This window comes from Pan troglodytes, chromosome 10 (genome assembly GCF_028858775.2).
Source record: "Pan troglodytes isolate AG18354 chromosome 10, NHGRI_mPanTro3-v2.0_pri, whole genome shotgun sequence".
Taxonomy (NCBI): Eukaryota; Metazoa; Chordata; class Mammalia; order Primates; family Hominidae; genus Pan; species Pan troglodytes.
The window spans coordinates 9,022,684-9,048,362 of NC_072408.2; the positions used below are offsets into that span (position 1 = coordinate 9,022,684).

The window sequence follows — 25,679 nt, forward strand, 5'->3', positions numbered from 1 at the left end:
AGGACGGCAACAAAAGCCTTGCTTTCTCTAGGAAACTGGCTTCATGCCAAATCAGAATGCACCGTTCACAAAACTGGACCCATCCCCTGGTCATGCCCTCTGGCTTCTCTGCCCAGTCAGACCCTCTCTGTAGCTTCCCTCTATTGCAGCGGTCATGGGATGTCCTGGAAGATGTCTTGGGGGAGTTGGGTGCCCTGTGCTCCAAGGAGCAGCTGGCTGGAGTGTCAGAACTGGAGATCATTTTTTATTTTTACTTTTTTTTTTTTTTTTTGAGAGGGAGTCTCCCTCTTGTCACCTAGGCTGGAGTGCAATGGCGTGATCTTGACTCATTGCAACCTCCGCCTCCTGGGTTCAAGCAATTCTCCTACCTCAGCCTACAGAGTAGCTGGGATTACAGGCACACGCCACCACACCCAGTTAATTTTTGTATTATTAGTAGAGATGGGGTTTCACCATGTTGGCCAGGATGATCTCAAACTCCTGACCTCAGGTGATCCGCCTGCCTCGGCCTCCCAAAGTGGTGGGATTACAGGCGTGAGCCACCATGATCGGCCTATCTTTTTTTTTTAATTGAAGGTAAGGGTGGATGCACAGATCTTCCATGTATTACCTAATTAGCTTCGATACATGTATCCAGCCCTGTGATTACCAACCTGTCAAGGTACAGAACAGCCTCTCCAGTCTCTCTGCCTACCCCTTCTGGTCCATCCCATCCCACTCCTTCACAGGCAAACTCTGTTCTGGATTCTGTCACCACAGATTGGTTTTGCCTGTTCTTATAGTATGACACACACAAAAACTGCATCTGGCTTCTTTTGTTCAAAATAATGTTTTCAGCGTCCGTCTATATTGCTGTCCGTCCAGTAGTTTGTTCCTTTCTGCTGCTGAGTAGTATCGCAGTGTGTGGACACAGCCCAGTATGCTTCTACGCTCATCGATTGATGGATATTTTGGTATATTTCAGTTGTTCCTCCTTTGGGGCTACAATGAATAAAGCTACCATAAATATCCTGGGACATGTGTTTGCATTTCTCTTGGTAAAAATCTAGGAATGGAATCTGGATCACATGGTAAATGTATGTTTACCTTTATAAGACAACTGCCAATTTCCCAAAGGTGTTTTGCCATTTTATGCTCCTATTAGCAATGTCTGAGAGTTCCAATTTCTCCACAGCGCCGCCAGTATTTGGTGTTATTAGTCTTTTAAATTTTAGCCACTATAGAGAATCTTGCAGTTTTTTGGTTTTTGTTTTGTTTTGTTTTGACAGAGTCTCACTCTGTCGCCAGGCTGTCTCACTGCAGCCTCAGCTTCCCGGGTTCAAGCAATTCTCATGCCTTAGCCCTTGAGTAGCTGGCACCACAGGCACACACCACCACGCCCAGCTAATTTTTGTATTTTTAGTAGAGACGGGGTTTCATTATGTTGGCCAGGCTGGTCTTGAACTCCTGGCCTCAAGCGACCTGCTTACCTCGGCCTCCCAAAGTGTTGGGATTAGAGGGATGAGCCACCGTGCCCAGCTAAGTCTTGTAGTTTTGATTTGCATTTCTCTGATGACTAATGTTGAGCATCCTTGCACAGCTTCCTTTACGAAGTGTCTGCTCAGTGCTCTGAGCATTTTTTATTTGGCTTTAGTCTTTTTGTTATTGCTTTGTAGGAGTTCTTTATGTATTTTGGATACAAGTCTGTCTGCTTTTTCATTTTCTTACTGGTGCCTTTTGAGGAGCAGAACTTTTACTTTCAATGAAGTCTAGTTTATCAGATTTTATTTCATGTTTAGTGCTTTCTGTGTTTTTGCCTAGGAAATCTTTGCATATCCTCAGGTTGAGAAGATTTTCCCCTATTTTTTCTTGTAAAAGCTTTACAGTTTTAGTTTTTACACTGAGGGTTATGATTCATCCAATTAGTTTTTGTATGTGGTGTGAGCTATGGCTCAATGTTTCCCCTCCCCCATACATTTATTCAGTTGTTCTAGGACCATCTGTTGAAAAGATTGCCTTGCTCCAATGACACTCCAAGGTGTCTTGGTTGAAAAATCAATTGATAATATATGTGTGGGCTATTTCTGGGTTCTCTATTCAGGTCATTGACCCATTTGTCTATTCTTTGGTTAATACCACCCAGCTTGGTTATTGTAGCTTTATAGTAAGTTTTGAAATCAGATACTGTGAATTGTCCAAATTTGTTCTTCTATTTCAAGATAATTTTGCCTATTCTAGGTCCTCTGCATTTTCATATAAATTTTAGAAACAGCTTGTCTGTTTCTAGGAGTCTGTTCAAATTTTGATCGGATTGCGTTGAATCTATAAATCAATTTGGGGAGAATGAATGTGTTAACAATACTGATCTTAACCCATAAACAGAGTTATATCTTTCTATATTTACTTTTTTCTTTGATATTCTTTCCGCAATGTTTTGTAGTTTTCAGTGTAGAGGTCATATATACGTTTGTTAAATTTATTCCTAAGTATTTTATGTTATTTGATGCTATTGTCATTGGAACTTTAAAATATTTCATTTTCTTTCTTTTTGGAGAAAGACACTTTTCGTTAGCATTGTTACAGGCAATGCATTATGTGAGCTGGTCCTGTGTAGAACCATCCCAAGCCACAGCAGACACATCAGTAGATAATATCTATCTAATACTGTACACAGCGCAGAAACAGGATCACCCTGAATGTCAACAGAAGACTGAAAATCACTTTACAAAAAAAAAAAAAAAAACACCCATTTTCATATTTTAAAAAGTGCCAGCCCTTGAGCAGCAGAGTTTCGGAAATGCGGGAGGACATGCCACCAGGTGCCTTCGCTGGAACGTGGCCGCCAGCCGTGAGTGGCCGGGCCCATCCCGTCCAAAGACAAATGTCTGGAGTGCTTCAGCTCATCTTTAAAAGGCGGCCAGGCCCGTTTATCTTTGGAGTTCTTCTGCCTTAGGATTTTCCCTCTCTACTGTTTGTAATTTCATGAGCACGTCAGCCTAACGGTGAGCCGACCTTCAGGCTCCTAAGCGTGAAGGCCGGAGACTTTCCCTTTGTAAGGCTTAAATCTGAGTGCAGCAAAGAATGAGGAAACCAACCCCGGACATTTTAAAGTCGAATGACAACGGACCCAGTGCCAATGTTGAGAAGCACTACCACTGTCCCTTAGAGTTCTATTTTGGTAAATACGAATGTTTAACCAGTTAGCAAAATATTTAACCCAGTTAGCAAAATTAACACCGTCATTTCCATAGTTACTCTGCTGTGTATGGCAAATGCTGCAAGATGACCATCACATTTGATGAAGCACATTTGAGAAATGTTTGCCAGAAAGTGTGCCTCCGTCTCAGGACCCTAAGCCCAGGGGGATGAACAGAGACCCCAGCAGCTCTGTGCCTGCTTCCGTGCGGGTGACTCCTCTTCCTGCCGACAAGGTGGGCGATGAGAAGGCCCAGTCCCACCAGGGCGCCGCCGACGGCGATGGGGATCCGCGTGTTATTCTCGTTCAGCAGACGCTCCTCCGCAGATCCGAACTGGTTGCCTTCCACCTTGAAAGCCTGGCCCCACACTGGGAATATGTTGATTGAAAACGCCTTCGTGCCGCGGACACGCTCCGCTCCGGCTGTAGAATTGCCGATGGCTGCCCGCAATGCTCGCAGGGAGTCGTTGGCAGCTTTAAAAGTGGGGTCTCTGGGGTCAGGAAGAGTCGTATTCAGCTGGATTCCTCCTAGGAAAATCCGGCTGGAACCTGCATTCATCCCCAGCTGGAAACCCAGGACCGTGCTGCCCTCGCCGCGCCGCTCCCGGGTCTCCAGGTGGGCGCCGCGCTCCCGCTGGCTGAGGTCTTGCCCAGGTGGATGTTGAACAATCTTGTCACCGTCGTGTGGTCCCTCCTCTCTGGGTGAGGTTCAGCTGCAGTCCCGCGCTGGCCGGCAGGCAGGTCCCGTGGGTGCCGCTCACGCTGTACCTGGCCACGGAGGGGAGAAGGGGCTCTCGGCGCCGTGGCGGGGAAGGCGCGTCTTGCTCGTGGCGCGTCTCTCCCTTGCTGAAGCTGCTGTTGGAAATCTAGGCCTGGATCCGGGCACCGCGGAGCCTGATGGTCTCGCTGTTCATGCGGACCTGGGGGCCTTGATATCTGGTAGAGATTCCACAGTCTTGATTTCCTTGGAGCTTGCACTGAGGAAAATGTGTGTGTCTGACAAGTTGTAAACAAAACTCATGAGCAGGACGCTGTCACGTGTGGCATTTCTTGTGAAATGGAAGGTCAGTGTCTGTCTTCCCCCAAAGCACAATCACGTGCCTGGGGTCGGAAGTGTTCTCTTTACTGCAAGAGCCACTGTCAAGCACTTCCGCATTGGATGGCAGGTCAAAGGTCACATTCTTAGAGCCACTCTTAGAGTCGTAGTTCACCGAGAAGGCAGCGGAGAAGCTGGCCATTACGCAGGCTGTCGCGTTGCCCTTTTTCACAGCATCCACTGCGGCTGCACCACGCACGAGGCCCAGCAGCAGCAGCACCAGGGGCAGCCGGGGGCTCCACCAGATGCAGCCCGGGCGGCAGGCGCGAGGGGAGCCGGGGTGTGGTGAGCCGGGGTGTGGGGAGCCGGGGCGCGGGGAGGCGGTTGCGGGGCGCTGGCCTGAAGGACGGTGGCGTTCCTGGGCCAAAAATATTCCATTTTCTGTTTGCTGCTATATATGCAAGTAACATTAATTTTTATAAAATCGTGTTCTCTGAACTTGCTAAACTTACCTATTAGTTCTAGTGTTTGTTTTGTAGATTCTTGGGATGTTCTATGGAAACAATAATTTTGTCCCTGAATGAAGGCAGTTTTACTTCTTCCTTGTCTTTGTGCCTTTTATTTTGTTTTCTTGCCTTACTGCAGGGGCTGGGACCTACAGTGCAAGGCTGAATAGAAGTGGTGAGAAGTCCTCCTTGCCTTGTTCTCAATTTTAGGGTGAGAGTGTTCAATATTTTACCATCAAAAGTTAGCTCCAGGTTTTTCATAGATGCCTTTCATCAGAGGGAAGAAGTTTCTTTCTGTTCTTAGTTAAATTTTGTCGAATGCTCTTTTAGCATCTATTGAGATTACCCTCTATCTTTTCTTTTTTATTCTGTTAATGTAATAAATTGCACTGACTAATTTTTTCAATGTCAAATTAACTTTAAATTTTTGAGATAACTCTGCTATGTGCTATTGTTGCCATATAATTTACACTTACATATATTACAAACCCCACAATGCAACATCAAAACTTTTGCTTTCGTCAGTTGTCTTTTTGAGAAATTAAGATAATAAATAAAATATAGTCTTTTATTAACCCACATTATTTATCATTTCCAGTATGGTTGATTCTGTCCTGTAGACCTGCAGTTGATGTCACTTTATTTCAGCCTAAAGAATTTTCTGAAGCATTTTTGCTGCTGGTCTTGATAATAATGAAACCTCTGTTTCCTTCTATCTGAAAATGTCTTTTTTTTGTTTTGTTTTGGAGACATAGTCTCACTCTGTTGCCCAAGCTGGAGTGCAGTGGCATGATCACAGCTCACTGCAGCCTCAACCTCCTGGGCTCAAGTGATTCTCCCGCCTCAATCTCCTGAGTAGCTGGGACTACAAGTGCATGCCACACACCTGGCTAATTTTTTTTTTTTTTGTATTTTTTTGTAGAGATGGGGTCTCCCTATGTTGTCCAGGCTGGTCACGAACTCCTGGGCTCAAGTGATCCTCCTTCCTTGGCCTCCCAAAGCGCTGGGATTACAGGTGTGAGCTACTGCCCCGGCCTGAAAATGTCCTTACTGAAGACATTATCCTTATTTTTGAAGTGTATTTTCTCTTTCTACAGGAATTTGAGTAGACAGTTTTTTCTTCTCTTGGCACTTTAACGATGTTATTTTGTTGGTTCTTATATACAGCAGTCTTATTGTTTCCCTTTATGTAATGCATCTTTTTTCCTTTAGTTTTTTTGAAGATTTTCTCTTACCTTTGGATTTTAGTAGCTGGACTATGAAGTACCCAGATGTGGTTCTCTTTGTCTTTTTATCCTGCTTGGGGTTTGCTGAGATTCTTGGATCTGTAGATTGCTGTTTTATGTCAAATTCAGGACATTTTTGACAATTAGTTTTTCAAATACGCTTTTTTCTGCTTGAGTTTTTCTCCTTTCCTTCTAGGGCTCCAAGAACATGTAATTAGACCACCTGATACCATCTCACAGGTTGCTGAAGTTCTGTTTCTTTCTCTGTCTTTTTCCCCATTTTCCCCCTGGTTTTTAAATTGGATAATTTCTACTGATCCATCTTTAAGTTCACTGTCCCTTTATTCTACAACCTGCTGGGAAGCCTATCCAGTAAAGCTTTCGTTTCAGATATGGTACTTTTTGGTTTTAAAGTTTTCATTTGGAAGCATAAGAAACAACAGCTAAAATAAAAAGTGACTAGAAACCTTCTGCATAGCAAACAATCAATAAAATGAAATGGCAACCTATGGATTGGGAGAAAATATTTGCACATTTTATAAGGGACATAAAAATCTTATAAAATATATGGTTTGCAAATATTTTATAATATCCAAAATATATAAGGAACCCACACAACTCAACAGCAAAAAAAAAAACAAAAACAAAAAACACCACCACCACCCCACACATCCAAATAATCTGATTTAAATATGGACCTGAATAGACCTTTCTCAAAAGAAGACATAAAATGGCCAACAGATATTTGAAAAGCTGCTCAACATCATTGATCATCAGAGAAATGCAAGCCCAAACCACAATGAGATGCCACCTCATACCTCTTAGGATGGCTTCTACCAAAAAGACAAGAAATAAGTGTAGACAAGGGTGTGAAGAAAGGGGAACCTTTGTACACTGTTGGTGGGAATGTAGGTTGGTGCAACCACTGTGGAAAACAATATGGAGGAGCCTAAAGAAATGAAAAGTAGAACTGCCATGTGACCCAGGAGTCCCACTTCCATGTATATACCCAAGGGAAAGGACATCACCACCTCATAAAGATACCTGCACTTCCATGTTCATTGCACCATTGATAGCCAAGATATTGAAACCACTGAAGTATCTGTTGATGGATGCATAAAGAAATTGTAGTGCTTATAAATACAAAGGAATATTATTCAGCCTTAACAAAGAAGGAGATTCTGCCATTTGCTACAACATGGATGAACCTAGAGGACATTATGCTACGTGAAATTAGCCAGACACAGAAAAAAATGCTGCGTGATCTCACTTATATGTGGAATCTAAAATAAAAATGGAATACATAGAAACAGAGAAAAATGGTGGTTACTAGCAGCAGGGGAAGGCACGGTGGGAGGTGGGGAATGAGAAAACTTTGGTCAAAAGGTACCATGTTGTGATTATCTAGGATGACTAAGGCTAGAGCTCTAATGTACAACATGAGGACTAGAGTTCATTGTATTGTATTGTATTGTACACTGGAAACTGGCCAAGAGCACAGAGTTTAGGTGTCCTTACCACACACACGCTAAAGCAAAGGTAACTATATGAGATGATGGGTATGCTAATTTGCTTGACTGTAGTCATCCCTTCACTTCACTTTGTATATCAAGGTAAGTACAGTTGGCCCTCCATATCCACAGGTTCCACATCCCTGGATTCGATCAATTGTGGATCGAAAAGTATTCCAGAAAAAAGGATAGTTGCATCTGTACTGAATATGTACAGACTTTTTCTGTCATTATCCCTTAAACAATACAGTGTAGCTATTTATATAGCAATTACACTGTATTAGGTTTTATAAGTAATCTGGAGATGATTTAACCTATTAGGGAAGACTGTGTAGATTACACATAAATCTACACCATTTAATAGAAGGGACTGGGGCATCCATGGATTTTGGTATCTGTGGGGTGTCCTGGTCCAATCCCCATGGATGCTGAGGGACGAGTGCGCATCACGTTGTGCACCTTAAATATATACAATCGAAAAGCAGGTCTAAAGCAAGAAAAAAATTCCTGTTTGGTTCTTATAATGATTTTGTACTGTGTCAAATCAGCTAAGCTGGAACTACACTTCCAGACTCAATGCCTGGTGTGGTTTCGAGTCAGGGTCAGCCACAGAGAAGTGTGTGTGAGATTTGCAGACAGAAGTGCAGCGGTAGCCGTTTTGCACACTGAAGTCCACACAGAATACCAGGCTCTGCCACTCTTTGCTGTAACCTACCACCGTGCTTTCTTGGCATGGGCTGCAGCCAGATTCAAAGCCACCTGCTGCTGCTGGCTCTCCTCCTTCAGTTTCCCTGAGACCTAACCTGGTGAGGATGCAGCTCCTCATGGAGGGCACTGGCTCCGTCTGTGGGTCATCTGCCATCCTGATGGGTAGAGTTGGTGAGTGACAGATGTGGGTTTCAGTTTGTTTTCACGGATTCCTGTTTTTCCTCTTGAGTTCCAGTTCGTTCTTGCTTTCTTCCACATCTCATCCAGCTTTCCTTCCCAACTGCTGGTCATGCTGACCTACAATGACTTCAAGCTCACCATTGGATGCAGACACCAGCTTTCCATAGATTTCATCACCAGCTCCCACAGTTTCATAAGGTCTAATCCCTACGATAAAATCCTACATTCTATCACTCACAGGGGCTCTGTTCTTTGACCAAGCCCTAACCATTTCTCCACCGAGATTCTCCATCTGTTCCCTCATTATGAACATCTTTTCCTTTACACAGTTACAATGTCTGCACTAAAGTCATTCTAATTCTAACAGCTGGGTCATAACAATTCTTATTATATACTGGATATTTGAGGGGTAGACTGTAGATACTCTTGTCTTCCTTTGAAGGTGTTTTTATATTAAGCAGTAGTTAAATGATGGGTTGATAAGAACTGAGCATATAGAGGCTTGAATTCACATTCTGTTTGGGTGGGTCTGTCTTAGCTTTGTCTTTAGGCCTAGGGTGAATCTCTTGGTCTTGGGACAGTCTTTACTCCTAAGGTGTAGTTATTCTGTGCTTTCAAAGGAAATCCTGAGGTGTTTACCGAGCCCCTCCACCTCTGTGTGATTCACACTCCAAACTGTCCCTACTACACGTGCAAGAGCTGAGATCCCGTGTTGAGATCCTGCTCTGGAATCCTGCTTTCGGCTTTCCGTGTTGCATTCCACTGGGGCACCTCGAGGCTCCCCTGTGTCTGCAGGGCTCAGGAGTCAGCCAGGAATTTCAGAGGAGTTTGTAAACAGATTTGGGGTCTAGCCTCCCTGTGGCTCGCTGCTTCTGGGCTAGCCCTCCTCATTTCCAGACACTCTGGAAATGCAAATTCTGTTCTCTGACACTTCACGGTGACAACCTTGCAGCCTTCTGCTTGAATTCTAGCTGTTGCGCTCCAGACAGACTGGGGAGTGCCCTTTGGGAAAAAGAGCCATCAAAACGCATATCACACCCAATGCAGTTCTCTTGATTCAAGGGTTGTTGCTGCCTGCTTTTGGTCGCTTTCAAGTGCCTTTCCGTTTTTGTTTTTTGTATTTTGTTCAGAGTTTATAATTGTTATCTGCTGAAGGGTGAGTCTAGTCAAGCTACACCTTACTCAAATGAACTTTGAGATCACCTTTTAAGGCTGAAGTAAAAGGAAGAGAGAAGGGGTGTGGGGGGTTGGGAGGGGGTCTGTGAATTCTGTTAACAGAAAGAGAGAGCGCGAGAGGTCTGGAAGACGAGGCTGGGAGTAAAGAGGTATCTGAGCAATCTGCTCCTTTAATACACTGACTCCTTCTGCTGGACAAAAATGTGAGGGGAAGAGAGAGAGAGAAAGACAGTGTAAGAGCACGTCACAGAGTACTCTAGCCCTGTGTTCTTGAAATCCAGGGTGCAGGGATTCAAGGGCACTGGAGGAACACGAGGCGAAGCTGCTCTGCATGCCAGCCGCTGGTGTGTGTGTATACGTGTGTGTTGCTGGTGGTGTGTACGCACGTGTTGCTGGTGTACGTGTGTGCTGCTGTTGTGTGCATATGTACACATGTGTTGCTGGTGTGTGTGTACACGTGTGCTGCTGTTGTGTGCATGTGTACACGTGTGTTGCTGGTGTGTGTACATGTGTGTGCTGCTGGTATGTGTGTGTACACATGTGCTGCTGGTGTGTGTACAAATGTGTGCCACTGGTGTGTGTGTACACCTGTATGTTGCTGGTGTGTGTGTACACGTGTGTGCTGCTAGTGTGTGCATATGTACATGTGTGTGTTGCTGGTGTGTGTGTACATGTGTGCCACTGATGTGTGCGTGTGTACACGTGTGTGCTGGTGTGTGTACGTGTGTGTTGCTGGTGTATGTGTGTACACATGTATGCCGCTCGTGTGTGCATGTGTACACGTGTGTTACTGGTGTGTGTACACGTGTGTGCTGCTGGTGTGTGTGTACACATGTGCTGCTGGTGTGTGTGTACACGTGTATGCAACTGGCATGTGTGTACAATACACGTGTGCTGCTGGTGTATGTACATGTGTGCTGCTGCTGTGTGTGCATATTCATGCGTGGACTCCAGTCAGTGCAGTTAATTTGGAAGAACCCAGAGGCTAGGAAGGAACACTCTGTCTGCCCCTTCCCTCCCCCATTGCTAATTATTGTTTGAAATGATCAAAAACGAGAATGACAGAACGACTCCTAGGTTAGACTCCAGGACACTTTGCTCTTCTGCTTTCTTCTTTTAAACTTGTGTCTGAGGGTGTCTGGCCAGCATGCTGCTGATGGGTTAGAAATTGTGGCACCTGTTACTGGTCTGCAATTTGGGACAAAACCCCTGCCATCAAAGTGGCAAATGGGAGGCCCGCCAGCCAAAGCTGGGCTTCTTACGAGTTTAACATCCTAGATGTTGGCCCAGGTTGTGTTTTTAACATTTTTGGAATTAGTTGCACACGTTTTAAACATGGGTCTTAGCCGTCTCCTGCAGATGGTGTGTGTTCTCTCATTTGCCACAGTTCCCAGAGCCCCCTGCACAGAGGCCTGTCTGCTTCTCTTACTCGTATTTATTAACAAATACAAGTTTGGCCCCATAGGTTTCTGGGTTTGTGAGTCCTGCCCTAAATCATGCTGTTGACGTGTGGAAAATAAGGATACCTATAAAATCCCCTGGAGAAAACAACACGGCAGGCGGTCCTGTACCGGGAGATGGCTCGAACAGTAACAGTTATTCCCACAAGGCTTTTAGAAAGCTTTCCTCAGCCTAGACCTAGACCTGGAGACGGTTTCTACTGAGAAACAAGCTCGTAAGTTGAGACACACCACTGAGCTGAGAGGGAGGGCTGGGATAGATCAGCAGGCAGGTCGACCATGGGGCGGTTGGATGGCTCTGTGAGAGCTGTGTGGAGGAGACAGGGCCTTTGGCAGTGAAGAAAACGCAGCCACTTTGGGGATGAGTGGCAGCCTAAGACATCAGAGCAGTGAGAGCCAGACACTGCCTCGGCGGCCCCACACCAGCAAAATGCCCTGCACAGGGTGGAGGCTGCCAGGCTCCTGGGGTCAGGGTGAAGAGATGGAGGATGAAGGAGGGCTGAGTGGTGATAGAATGGGGTAGAGGGAGAGGAGAAGGTGATGAGTGTTCAAGGTGGAATAGAAATGCTATGCCAAAGCAAACTCTGGGAAACCTTTAAGGCTGGAAAGTTGAGAATTCAGGGCCAGTCCTACAGAAAAGGCCTTCTACAGCAGTGGTTACGAATGGGAGATCTCGGAGCAGTTACACGTGGGCTTTGCAGTTGATCATCTGGGTGACCCTGGGCAAGTTTTTAGCCTCTCTGAATATCCTCATCTGTCAAATGGGGATAGGATAGGCCCACCCTCAGGTTGTGAGTGTTCAATGAGTGAATACTTGACAGCGCCCAGCCCAGTTTCTTATAAATGTTAGTTTCTATCATTATTATTAGCTGTACTAACAGTAGTAAGACATGAACCCCTAAGTGCCATGGAACGTCCATTATGGTCATGATCGTCATCATCCTCATTGAACGTTCTTTATGTTGAAGCACCCGTATATCAGGAAGCCTTTGCGAAATTGCAAATATATAACCCAGATGGTCTATTAGTAGCAATGAACAAACTTTGAAAGGATGGGCAGAGGTTTCAGAAGTTCAGCCTGCTGCATTTGGTTAGGACTCTGCCTCAGTGGCTCTGAGAAGCATAAAAGCAGCAAGAGATTCCTGGGCACTGGGGGAAAGGATAGAAGAGAACCACACCCACTGCATGTGTCAGTCTGTATTAGATACAGTATAGCCACATTCAGATCTACCTTTAAGCTGTCCTGTGCCATAAGCATACTAAATTCTTCATTGTCAGTTCAGTGCTGTGGCCGTGCTGGGCTACGTGAGAGCTCATCTGTGCATGTGAGCAGGAATCTGGTTGGGATAAAGGTGGGTGCCTGTGGAAGAAGCCTCTGTTCTTTTGGATCAGGAGAAGGAACAGCTGCCACTGGTGGTCTGACCTCACTATAGTGCCCAGTCTGCCTGCAGGAGGCCTTTCTCAGCCCAGAGCTTACAAAAAGCCAGGCAGATGCCACCAAAATCAGACACTGGTCCCAGTGAAAATCAGTCTGGCCTAAAAGGGATGCTTCCTTGTCTCTCCCTGTGCTTTCTTGTTTGGCTTTCATGGAGGTCTGTGTTGCGGAAGAACTTGGGTCTAATTGCTGCAGGCAGATGCCTGTGCTCTTTCAGCTGAGGCAGATGGGCAGGGGAGGAGGAGGTGGGGGTGGCTGTGAGGGAGGAGGTGACATTTGTAAATATGTCAAGGGACAATGCAGAATCAGTAGACACATTGGAACCTTTTAAGTGAGAAGATGAAATGATCTTTTATAAACGATGCACATGGTTGTAAAGATAGTAATGGGATTAGTGAGGGTATTGATTCCTAACTATCTGGGAATGACAGTGGATGAAAATCAGCTGTAGGGAATAGTGAATATTTCAATCTCTTCCTGTATAACATTTCACAAGAGCTGCTTACCATTTACAAAATCAGCTGTCACTTTCCCCCTTTTCATTATAAACAACAAAAGGGCCAGTAGCAGGCAGCATAAGGAGGAAAGAAGAGCTGTAAATGCCTTGGCCAGCCTTCTCCCCAGCTCAGCGGTCTCCCAAAAGCCAAGCATTGCATGAGCAATCCTGTCATTCCCTGGCTAGGTGTTTCTCCAGGGCCAATGCACCCTGCGTATACTCCCTAATGACCCTCTAGGTGCAGCAAGCACTCAACTCTTCAGCTATAATTAGGCTAAGTCCAGGTCCCTTGTCACTACTCCAAACCCAATTAATGAAGATGCCTTCCTAGGCCACACCCTGGCTGTTTCTAGCTCCTTACCCCTTTATCCATCGGAACCTTCACATCCATCGAGAGAGTACCTGTTTCCCTATTGATCATGGCTGTTCTCAGCTTCAGGAGGAAAGACAATGGCATTAGTTCCTTGGCTCACAGGGGATGGTGAAAGTATGGCATTCTTCAGACCAGATTAGAGGTGATCCCCAGAAACACTTTTGTTTCTTCCCTTTTTCCTCTGAGAGAGACACCAGGAGGGAAGATGGACCTGACTCTAAGCTCCATCTAGCTCATAATTCCAGGCATTCACCAAGATCCCACTCCCATGTGGACTGATGCATTGGGGTATAGAGTGCCAAGTTGCTGGGACATAATTTCCTCTAGGACGAGATATTGCAATCAAAAGCCAGGCTAAAACATCACTAAACTTATACACATGATCTGCAGCTTATACACATGATCTCATCCAGCCTCAGTAGTCCTTGTGATTCAAGAAGATATTGTTATATTTTTATAGTTGTTAAAAGAATTGCTCATTTTAGGCATTGCTTGTGGCTTGAGCTTGGAAAGGCTCTGGGATGAACCTGTTCTGCCTGACAGGAACAGAGTGACCTCAAAGCTCACAGCCACACAGCTGACCCATTTAGTTGGATGTAGAGCCTAACTAGCTTCCCTTCCCCCTATTTTCCCCACTCACAGATTCAGCCTGGTCTTCCCACTCCACTTCGGAGAGATCCACACTGTTGTAGTTAGGTTTGGGTTTTAGTTTCTTCCCCTCTCTGTACTGGAGTGGGCAGGTCAGGAAGAAAAACATGTGGTCAGTATACGTCCTGCTCAAGTTTATCTCTTCTACAAAGCCTTTCAGGTATATTCATAAAAGCAAAGGATTCCTTAGAAATCAATCAATCCAGTAATTACTTAAGGTTATCTGGGCAAACTTCCACCTGATACAGAGCTCCCCTTACTGACATCTATGACAGATGGTCTCACGGCCTCTGAGTGAATCTTCCCCATGGCAGGGAGCTCCCTATCTCGTGGGTCAGCTTGTTGGAGCTTTGGACAGCCCTAATTGTTAGAAAGTTCCTCCTCACACAAAGCTGAAATCCATCTCCCTGTTACTTTCATCCACTGATCTTCCTTCTTTCCCCTGGAGCTGCATAGAATGTGTTCCACCTGACAGCCCCTGGGATTTCCAAAGATACTTGTCACGCCTAAGACTTCACTGCTCCAACTGAGTTTGCCCGGTGTGCAGGTGCCTCAGCTCCCTCTGAATATGTTGTACTTTGTCTTCAATGTCACTCTCAAAATGGAGTTCCCAGGACAAAAGCCAACCTTCCAAATGGGGTCTGACCAGTGTGGCGTGGGCTGTGATCTGTGCACTAAGGCGTCAGGGGGCCCTGACTGCTGCCTGCGGTTCTGCTGTTTTCCTGGCCAGCCACACTGACCTGGCAGTTCAGGCGGAGATTTCAGACAGTTCAGTCCCCTTGGTCTTCCTCATGGGACACACTGTCAGGTCCCTCTTCACAATCGTAAGCTTGGGCACTGAGTATTTCGCAGAGCTCTCCAGGCATCCCTAATATATTTCATCTTGCTAGTTTCAGCCCCTTTGTTTTAGGAGACTGCTTTCTGAATACTAATTTTCTCATTTAATGTATTAGCCATACCTTCCAGACTTTATGGCATCTGCCTTCTGCATTTTCATCTTAGGGATAAAATATTTGAATGGGACGGAGACAAGGACAGATCAGTGCTTAATAAAGACCTCTCTTCAACTCGACATACAGCCATTAATCAACATGCTGAGTGTTATTATTTTCTGGCCCTGACTTCTCTCTCTCTGAAGCCAAGACAGATGTCACCAAGTTATCTATGATTAGGTCTGCAGCACTTCCCGGGTTTAGTTTATTAACCCCAATCAAAAAAGCAAAGAGGATAGTTTATCATTGAGGTAAATTAAGGATTAATTAACATGTCTGCTTTGAGCCAAATGAGGTCCCCAGCAGATGCCTGGACAGCTCCGGTCCCCTATCACTGTGTATCTTGCTTCCGCCAGTTTTTTGTTTGTTCACTTTTTTCGGGGAAGTGTCGTGCTGATTTCTTGCCTGTTCAGGGGATCTGTAGGATCCCCTTTCCCCTCTTTCCCTCCTTTCCCATGCCTGGATCATGCTTCTTGGTCTTATTAATGACCATACTCATCAAACAGCCCTGTCCTGCCATCTTTTACATGGGATCTGTTTCCTTTGGGTGGGGCTCAACATTCCATTGCCATTTCCTAAATCCTGACAAAGCCTGAAGATCATCTGTAGCTCCTCATTTTAAAACTGCAATTCTACTCCATTAAATACTCCTACATGGGGCACTGACATAGAAAGATTTCAGTCCAATGGCATGGCTCTTTTAATTTATTACTGGGCATATCCTCGTTATTTTTTCTTTTTCAAACGTAACTATTGTTTTCCTGATAGTGCTTTCCTCAGATAACTCATGACTTTGGCTTTGCTATATCTTTTGTTTTGTAATCGTGTCCTGTGTGGTATTATTCCCTAATTGTTTCATTTGTGTAAGTCTAGTTTTCCTAATTAGAGTACAAGCCTCTGTTTATAGCATTCTTCACTGCATCGTGAGGTCAGGCATGAGGAGGCCCACAGTGTGAATCCACTGGTTGAAGCCTTATATTCGTCTAGAGTACATAGATGGTAACAGGCAGTTTATGATCAGTACCCCTCAATTCTACAAGTCAGCTCCAGAATCAGCATATTATTTCCCTAGTGAGTCATTCTGCTGGCACTGGGGCTGTCCCCCGCAGAACCCCTTGGTACAAGGGAGTGACATGTTATGGGTTCAGATGCTTGCCCAGCAGAGCCTGATTTGGAAGACAGCATGAACAGAGTGGCTTCCAGTGTGCCCTGATCTCTCTCTATTCAGAACCCCTAGAGTTTGCCTTAAATAGTTAATCATTGCCTTGCAGATATTCAGTGTCTATTTGAACCAAATGGAATGAATGGAGTGTGGCTTAGACTGACCTCTCCAAATGACACCTGGGCAGATGAGGCCCTAAGTTCTCCGGAAGGTGCTCTGCTGTCTGTCCTCTGTTGCCATCTGTTATTCACCATAAGACTGGTAGAGGGCAAAGGGCTACGATTCTCCTAGGACTTTAGCTCCCGCCGTCCCAACAGCCACACTGAGAGCTGTGGTCATTATTGCTGCATAGTACTCGAGTGCATGACTAGCTCCTGGAGGCAGAGCTTTCAGATAAGACAATGCAACTTTCTTCCTCAGCCATCAGAGGCTCAGTTGAACTCATGTGAAAATACCCCAGCCTCTGCGTCACAGTGAAGAGGGCTGGGAGGGCCAGGAGCACTCAGGAATGCATCCTAAGCTGTGCTGCTCAGGAGAGGGCTCCCCTGCCATTTCCATGGTTAGCTCCTTGTTCACCCAACTTCGCAGGCCCCCAGAGTTCTGAGAGACTCCAAGCAGATGTGAATAATGGCCCTGCGGGCTCTTTAGTCTCAAAACTGCACACTTCATTACGTGCTCTCTGGCCCACTCATCAGTCATTTCACATGTTTTTGCCTTGTCTCTTCTGACAGAATCTAAACAACTTGAAAACAGGGACCATGACTCGAATACATTTTTTTTCTCATATTACCCACTGGGTTCCTAAATGGAGCCCAATGTGTGTTTGTTGTTTTAATCGTTTTTGTGAATTACCCCCAAATCCCATACAGTAAGGATCCCAAGGCAAAGAAGATCTGTACCTACCAGGGGCCGGAGGTCGGGATGGGAGAGGATGTAGCCATTGTTGGTGTTCAGAAAGGCGTATCCGTGCACTCCAAGCTGCCAGAGTCCAGGGTGGAGGCGCATTAGGCCTGCTGTTTGTGCTGGGCATCTGGAGTTGGGCAGGGGTTTGGGGGCCACAGGACGGTCAAAGATGGCAGCTCACAGCAGTGAGTGTTTTCAATAGGAACATAACTGAGCCAGTGCCATGCTTCCATCATTGATTGAGGAGTCCTTTCCAAGCCGGACTGTTTATAGCAACCGTCATCATATATATTATTACCTGACTTCTTTACCACCACATGTTCTGGGTGCTTTGATGATGTAATCTCACTCACCCTCACAGCAGGACTGTGTGGCACAGAGGAGCAGACTGAGAAACTGAGACACTGGGCAGGGAAAGGACTTACTGAAGGCCACAGAGCAAGTCATAGTTCGTGGTGGGAAAGGGACCCAGGGGCACCAGTTGCTGCTCCCCTGCTCAGCACCTGCACTTCTTGGGCGGTGATGGAGGGGCCCCATCCCAGCTCTGGGCTTGGCTTGCCTGGAGAGAGGCTCCCATCACGGGGGAGGGAGTTTGCTCCTGGGGAACCTGTGATCCCCACAGGGAACAGACCCAGGCTCACCTTGTACCGGGGCGCCAGCTTCATCAGCTCTCTCAGGGCCACATCTGAGCCCACCACACCCAGGAGAATGCCATGGGATCGCTGGAAGGAAAGACACAAGGGGTGGGGGAGACCCAGCTTCCCTGTGTACAAGGTTAGACTGGACCCTGGGCCTGTCCAGAGCCTGGAAGAGGAAGCCACTTAGGCTTTAAGTGGTTCTTCCTCTGCAATTAGATTCTAGGCTGGGAATAAAAATCTAGACTCTATCAGACGAGGTCCCAGGAGCAAAACCAGCTGCTAGGAAGATTAATACCCAGTATTAATATTTAAGTTGTAATATTTAAATGGAATCCAAAGTTAAATGAAATATTAATCTTCACGGCACAGGGCGAAGTTACCAGGATCTCAGGGACCATAACTCACGGGGGCTCTGAAGCATACAGAGCCTGTAATGAAACATTTCCTGACCTGATGGAGGATGGAAGCCTCAAGAAATCCCCTCACCAGAGGCCTTTACAGACAAGTTAGAGTCTGCACAACCTGGCAGATTAAGCATGGCTTTGCAGGAAGGCTGACGGGCAACCCTCCAGCCTTATATCCCCAAGGCAGGGGTCCCAACTGCAGAGCAGCGAAGCTACTCCCAGCCAGCCGGCAGTCACTGGGGAAGCTGTGGAAAAGCACAGACCACCAGCCCACCTCCAACCAGGAGAGTCTGGGGTAGCTACTCTGGGACAGGCCTGGAAATCTGCATTCAAACCCTCCCAAGGTGGCTCAGAGGCACAGCCAAGTCAAGAATCACTGGTCTAAAGATGGCACTGAAGCCTCAGGTTCTAATCCCTGCTACAACGTCTCCAGGAGCGGCCACTCACCGTTTCGTTCTTCTTGCTGAAGACTGGCATGGCCACAGTGGTGAGCAGCGTCAGGCTCTGAGCCTGCGAGCTGAGGAGCTGTCAGGAGGGGAGAACAGGGGTCAGAAGGTACGGCCTAGGGCCACTGGTTTGCCGCACTCGGAGCACCCAGTGCGGAGAACCCACGGTCACCACATCAATTATCCAGCATCACCTTCCCACAGGAAGGAGGAAATCCCAAATGAGGGTTCCCTTCTCTGCAAAAGGAGAGTTGGCAGGAACGCTGGGGGCCAGAAGTGGACTGGAGGGCAGGACCAGGCTGATGTCACTCAGCAGGGTCCTGAGCCCCATGACCCAGCCCCAAGCACATTCACTAAGCTCTCTCATCTCAGCGAGGCCCAGGCCGAGTGTTAAGCACAAACCCAGGAAACAGGCCCATCTGCGCCTGCCCAGAAACAGAGAGGCTTGGCACAGCACGAGCTTTCCAGAAACCTCTGATATGGACTTAAGGTTGCTACAGGTGAGAGGGAGGACATTGACCCAGAGCTACCCAGAAACACAAGCACACCCCGAGGAACTGCAGCGCAAAGGCAGGCCGTGGTGCAGCTGTGGTGGGCTTCGGGGCCGTTCCTAGCACACAGGTCAGACCCACATGGTCTCCACTCACAGCCCCAGAGCCAGAACCCTTGCCACCTCTAGACGGCTGTCCGCCCTGACTGGCTGGGCTCGCCGTGCCGGCTCCTCCAGCCACTTGAAAGGGGCTCTGCATGTGTGCCCCACTTTATAACAAAAGTAGGCTTCTGACAAGCATGTGGGAAGAGAGGTATCGTAAGTCCGACCTTGGATGAGATCAACTAAAGGGGACTGCTGAGTCATGGAAGTCCACAGTTGACTTTCTTGGAGAAGGAAGCACATTTTGGCCACCATGTCTCTTTCTCTCGCCTCATCTGAGTTTTCAATTTAGAGTTAGAAGTAAGGCTTTCTGAGAGTGAACCACGATGACATCTAATTGTTTTCTGAGCTTGGACACATCTCTATGGGCTGCATGAGGGCTTTCCAGTCTCCTTCCTGAGTTAGGAATGCATGAAGCCAGCTTGTCCCTGGCTCCCAGAGAGCAGCTCCCAGGCTCTTGGAGGCCCCTGTGGCCTGCTCTCCCTAGGACATGTCTCAGTCTGGGAGAAGTCCAGTCACAGCTGTCCCTGCACTCATGTTTCTGGATACCCTTGCAAGGGCGGACACCTGCCCTGGGCTCAGGGGAGTGACATCCTCCACTCAGAGGGTTCCGAAGTGGGTCCGGGAGACCTGCAGGTGACCCTTAACTTCAGGGACTCCTAAGTCAGGGACAGGAGAGGGAAGGAGGAAGACAGAGGAGATGTAGGGACTGGTTGCAGGGGGCGGTTCTCACTGAGGGACAGGTGTAAAAGTGAAGATCAAACTGTGAACTGTGGCCTCGTCTGTGTGCGTGGAGGTAAGAGAGCACCAGAAGGTTAGGCTGTCCATAGAATGCTAAGGACATCCTAGCACCGTCTGACATCAGTTGCAGCACACAGGGAACCTGGGGTTGCCTCTACCCACCTTCTGCCAAACTCCCACCCAACACTCCAGGCCACCTTCAGCAGGTATGGCCTATGCCCGGCTTCTCTCATCGGATTTCATGGTTCTGAAAGCCTTCGCTTTCCAGCTCCGGTGGCATGACCACAAGACTCCCAGGTGAGGGAGGCCCACACGGAGCACCGGAGCCCTGGCCCCTCCTGCTGGGCTGGCTACTGGCAGGCAGATGAATGCACGGGTGATGGAGAGGAAGTGCAGGTGCCAGGGTTCACAGGAAGACAGCTCAAAGAAGATCCCCTCCTGTCCTCCTTCTCCCCACCCACCTCTCTCTCATCAAACCTGGACACACAGGGCCCTATGAACACTTGGACAAGGGAGGGAGAGCCCTGCCCAAAGGCAGCCAGCTCGTCTCTTCTCAGCAGCAGTCGGTGATGGTCAGATGACATCTGCTGAGCATGGCCGTGTTGGCGGAGCCCCTTTAAAGTAGATTAATGAGCTTTTCATCCCAAATTTGGCCAGATGGCTTATGTCTACTATTAACAGGTAGAGGTAAGCATGCCACTGCTTTTGGACATAGAGCAACTCAGAAGAAAGCTGACCATTGCCTCGTTGCATTCCCAGCCTCCTTTGTCAGCATGGGGACTGAGTTCTGGCCAGTGAGAGGTGAATTCTGGGTTCTGGCAAGAGTCCCTGCAAGTTTCCCTCACAGGGGCGAAGTATCCCCCTTCCCCTTCCACAGACTGATGCTTAAGTGTGGTTTCAGTTGACTCATGTTCCACCAGCCTCCTGAGCATGAGGATGAGGGCCACATCGCTGGGACAGCAAAGGGGACAGCAGGGAGGAGCCTGGGTCCCTGATGACCAGGCCAGAGAGCTCGTGGTCAGCTCTGGGCTTTGTTTACCCAAGGGGGACATTCACTTCTATCTTATTTAAGCCACTCTTTTCGGGTCTCTCTGGAGCCCAGCCTGATACATCATCACTGAAGCAGGTGGCTGCCTATGTGATGGGGATTTGAGAAATGGCAGAAAGGTCTCCCTTCCCCAGAAAGGTCCCATGTGAAGCTCTCCCTTTGATGTTCATTCTTTCGTGCAAGTCATTGCTGCCTTCAGTCCTTTGAAAATGCAGGGACCCAGGAAGGGAGAATGTGTTCCAGCTGTGGGATGGTGGATTCTTGGTCTGACCCCTTTCTGCCCCGTGTGGGTGGGAGGGAGGGATGATGAGGGAGGGGAGGACCGTGGGGGAGGACGAAGGAACAACTTCGGAGCAGGGACCCTGTCCATGGAGAGCACCTCAGGCAGGTCTGCTGGGGGTCTAAGGCAGCATATGGGCAGTGGTCCCATTAGTGGGCCAAGGGCTGCCAGGAAAAGAGGAGGAAAAGCATGGAAAAGCGGCTTCATTCGCCCCTTCTTAACGTTCCCTAAGGAGGTGCTAGGCCCACCCCTTTCCTGACCCAGGAAGTCACTTCTTGCTCCCTGGGGTCCCTAACTCTGAGGTGGGCTTCTCGAGCTGGGAGCTGCTGCCAGGCTCACCTTGCTGTCCATGTAGGCCTCTGTCCAGATGATGTCGTGGTCGTGGTTGATGACCATGGGGCGGCTGAGCACGTGCAGGTATTCCATCACGTTCTCCTGGGTGTCCGCCAGCGTTGAGATCTGCGTGTAGTAGCCTGTGGTGGGGAGGGCCGCGTGGGTGTGGAAGGCAGGGCTTCCCTGGGAACCCCTCGCCAGGGCCTGCACCCTCCCCAGCTGCAGATGGCTCATAGCCGAATACTCTCTGGAAACTGGCCCGGGGCACAGGGAGCTGCTTCCCCACAGTTGTGTCCTTTACCCAGGGCAGCCGCAGGCCAGTGGGAGGCCAAGGCTCACTCTGCCGCACCCTGGAAGATCTCTGAGGGGCTGTCCCACCCAGAGCTCCGCGAAGGAGCAGCAGGGCCTGATGCAAGAGTGTTGGGGGTCAGCCTCTCCCTGTCCCAGCCTCGCCCTCCCACTTCCTCACAGGAGCATCTCATGAGAGTGCCCTGTAAGCTTTCTTCTGCCACTCTTAGGTCTCTTCAGGGAACCCAATCAGAGGCAGAGATTTCTGCCTCTCCGCTCCTCCTTCCTCTGGTCCTTGTTCTTGCTCAGGTTGTGGGGTGGGTGTTACAGCCTATTCCCTGGAACCATGGTGACACTCCAAAGCGCAGATGGTGCAGAAGGCTGTGAATGGCCTCTCCACGCCCCCACCTCCCACCGTGTTCATCCCCCTCGCCAGTGAGATGCAGCACCTCTCTGCTCCCAGCAGGTCTCAGACCCTTTCAGCACACTGTTCCCTCTGTCTGGAACACCCTTCCAGTCGCCCCACTGACTTGGAGAGTGCCTCCCCCATGGCCCCCGGCACCCTGAACAGTCTGTGTCTCTCCACCATCGAAGCACATTTCAGGCTGTATCGTGGGTGGTGGTTTACTTGTATGTCTCCCTGCTGGACAATACCGAGAGGCAGACCGACCCCCAGTCCATCCTGATCCCTCTTGGTCCCCCGGTGCCTGGAAATGGGGCCAGGTGCATAGTGGATGCTCAGTGAATTTTTGTTGAATCAATGGGGTCTGGTCAGAGATAGATGAGGACCATTCACACACAAAACATTATTCCAGAGAAAACAGTGACCCTCTGCTTTTTGTCTGGGAGCAGAACCAGAGTCCATGGCTTACTTTGCCGAAAGAAAGAATGGGGGCAGGATGGAGACAGAGCTGACATTGTCTCACCTTGCTTTTTCCAAATACGAAGGAGGGACTGAGGCTGCTGTTCTTGACATAGCACTGCTCCTCTTAGGGGCCCATGGGGAAGCCCGTGCTCAGCACCTCCAGGGCTGGGTAACCCTGTCCCCTGTGCTCAGGTGCAGGTGGGAAGGCACCTGCTGGCCCGGCACTCACCTTTGTTGTTGCATGCAATCCACTTCATGCGGTCAGCAAAAGACACTTCTCTCCCAATGAGGTAAGTGAAAACTCGGACCTAACCCACAAGACACAGATGCACTCAGCAGCAAAATTCCCGGCCATAAGTAATGTTAACTTTGTTCATATGAGTCTTAGATGTTGGGCCCAGTGCTTCTCAGTCTTCAGGTTCTCCAATTTCACCCCCTGAGGCCCAGGCAGCAACATAATTCGCCCAGGGCCATGGGGACTGCGGGTAGGTGCAAGGCTGAGATTTACAGCCTGGCAGTTCTGATGTCCCCAAACCATATTCTGGTCCCTTACCCCAAACCTCCTACATCAGGCCTCTGTGTCTCGGGTAGCCATAATTTTGGAACACTCAATTAAAATGCATCTGAAAGCAAGAATGGCTCTAATAGGAAAGCAGATTTGAATGGGGGCCATCCTTTTAGGGGCCCTGCTGGTGATCCCATCCATGGCAGCAGGAGAAGCTTTTTTCTCCCTGGACACCCGTGGGAGGGTCACCTTACAGTCTGGCCAGTTATACTTCTCAAACACCGGCTCGTAGTCCTCCACGGCGCCGTCGCTGATGAGCATGATGGCCTGGTTGCAGAGGCTTCCTTGCTTGGCCTCTTGGAACTGTGTAGGGAAGAGGAGTGCCCATGACCACAGGCCAAGCCCACCCCCCTCCACCTGCCGCCTTCCTCCCAGTCCTCCCCTCCCAGGCCTCATTACAGTGGGCACCTGCTTCAGGATCTGGAAGGCTTCTCTCAGGGCTTGGTCCACGACCCCCACACCTTTGACCATCAACTCCTCCACCAGCAGTTTGAAATGCTGTCATGGGTGAGATATTAGAGAAGCATCAGGGGGTTGAGTGGGCCAGTGGAGCTTCATGTTTGGTGTTAATTTAGGAGGCTGTTTAGGGCCATCCAGAAGGACATGATTTCAGGGCCTGTGTCTCCATGATGCAGCTAAGTTCATGGACTGGTCCTCTACAATAGATGTCTCTCAAATGTCCCCAAGATAAACTGAGAGAGGGGAAATGACTTGGTACACATCCATGGCCACTATTGGTGGGAAATGCCAAGTGTGAAGCTGAGTACAGGGGGAGGACAGTTCTGGGATGGAGGCAGGGTAACCTCGGCTCCCAGACCACAGCCCGCAGCCCGCAGCCCAGGGGTGTGCACTTCACAGCAGAAAGTATGGAGGTGCCCAGGGCAGAGGCCCGGCTTCAAGAGGAACTGAAACCCCAACTCCTCCATCACAGAGGGAGGAATCTATGATGTGCAAAAGCTCTCTTTAAAAAATTATTGCCATGTCCTCTCCTCCTTGGTCTTTTACCAGAGGAAAGGATGACACTCAATGAAGTTTAAATTTGTCCTCCTTTCGGGGAAGCTTCTCATGAAAACTGACATAATGGAAAGGCCCAGGTGGGAGGCAAAAGGGGAAATTGAGTCCTATATAATCCACAGGGTGAAAAACCAGTCCTGAATAAGGAAGGTTCCCTTTGCTATGAGGTCTCTATCTGCTCACTGTTTGCTCTGATAAGCAGCAGTGTGTTTACAGGGCGGTTCCCTGGGTTGTTTGCATGGGTAACGTGCTCTGCTCTCATTCCAGGTGCCATGGGAATAAGCAAAAGGGGCCACAGAAACAGTCTACAGAGACAACCGCCCACCATCCAGACAAGAGCAGGGGCTTGGAAGTCTCAGGCCACCGTGGACACTCACCTCTCGATTGTCTCGGTCCGCCTGGACGAGGATCCCTTTAAAACAAGGCTCGATATAATGGACGTAGTCATTGTACTGCAGTTGCAGTGAGTTGAGGGGAGGTGGGGGGAGAATAAACAGCATCAGGTTGCAAAGTCCAGGCCCAGCAAAGACACTCACGCAGGTCACCGGGTGGTCAGGGGTTGTGGGTCACCTTGGTACCTGTGTATGATTTCTAGAGCAAGTGAGAGCTATTCTAGAACAGGAAGGCACATTTACCGCTATGATATTAACGAAGTCATTCTCCCCCAGGGTGTCCAAGATGGTGGTGATGGTGTGCTTGGCGATAGTCATCCTCAGCCCCTTCATACTGCCGCTCACGTCCACCAAAATCACTATGTCCTTGGGAGACGTAGCAGCTTGAATGTACCTGAAGGAAGAAAGGGACATGCCCAAGATGGGAAAACCAAAGCCGGAACCAATACCTGACCAAGGGGTCTGCAGTTATTTCTCTTCAGATGCTGGCTCGAGCCCACCCAAAGTTCAGGGCAACCCATCTATGCCAGGTTTCACATGTTCCATAACCACTCGACACAGTGCTGAAGCCATCTGGGGTGGCAGTGGTTGGGGATGTGCACCTAACAGGCCAGGTCGAGCCCTGGAGGTAACGCTTGTTCCTTTTGATTTAGACCAACCGGGGTCCCTGAGGGGCTGGCAGCAGAAAGGGAGAGAGCTGGGCTTCAGATTCTGCTACAAACTTGCCACAAAAGGGGTGTGGAAGGAGAGGAGAGCCTAACAAAAGGCTGACGTGGAGACAGCTCAGTGTCCTGGCAGGAGGTTTAGGTTGGGAAAGACAAACATGATCAGTCCTGGAGCAAGGCAATTGTAGAGGGAAGGGAGGAATGCTGGCCCTCTTCCTGCTCTTGTGTCGGGCTAGGGTTCTACACATCCAAGGCCCTTGAGTGGTGGTGGGGGAAGGGGCGGAAGTGGAGGAGGATGAGGCAAAACCCAAAAGCTATGAAATAAATACCTGGGCCGCAAACCTTTCCCCTATGAGCTCTT

The 25,679-nt window shown here is 48.5% G+C and overlaps 1 protein-coding gene and 1 pseudogene across 1 annotated transcript in view; both read right to left on the minus strand.

Moving 5' to 3' along the window:
- CACNA2D4 (calcium voltage-gated channel auxiliary subunit alpha2delta 4) overlaps positions 1-25,679 on the minus strand; it is a 129,771-nt gene that overhangs the window by 68,918 nt on the left and 35,174 nt on the right. The window contains exons 10-20 of the mRNA XM_063786224.1: positions 24,897-25,047; positions 24,639-24,713; positions 23,656-23,745; positions 23,437-23,550; positions 22,912-22,990; positions 21,536-21,669; positions 18,477-18,554; positions 17,629-17,709; positions 16,988-17,062; positions 13,923-14,009; positions 13,271-13,342 (exon numbers count right to left, since the gene is read on the minus strand). Of these exons, the coding sequence (XP_063642294.1) occupies positions 13,271-13,342; positions 13,923-14,009; positions 16,988-17,062; positions 17,629-17,709; positions 18,477-18,554; positions 21,536-21,669; positions 22,912-22,990; positions 23,437-23,550; positions 23,656-23,745; positions 24,639-24,713; positions 24,897-25,047 (1,036 nt within the window). The remainder of the gene's footprint in view (positions 1-13,270; positions 13,343-13,922; positions 14,010-16,987; positions 17,063-17,628; positions 17,710-18,476; positions 18,555-21,535; positions 21,670-22,911; positions 22,991-23,436; positions 23,551-23,655; positions 23,746-24,638; positions 24,714-24,896; positions 25,048-25,679) is intronic.
- Positions 278-8,316, minus strand: LOC100615069 (lysosome-associated membrane glycoprotein 1-like; annotated as a pseudogene).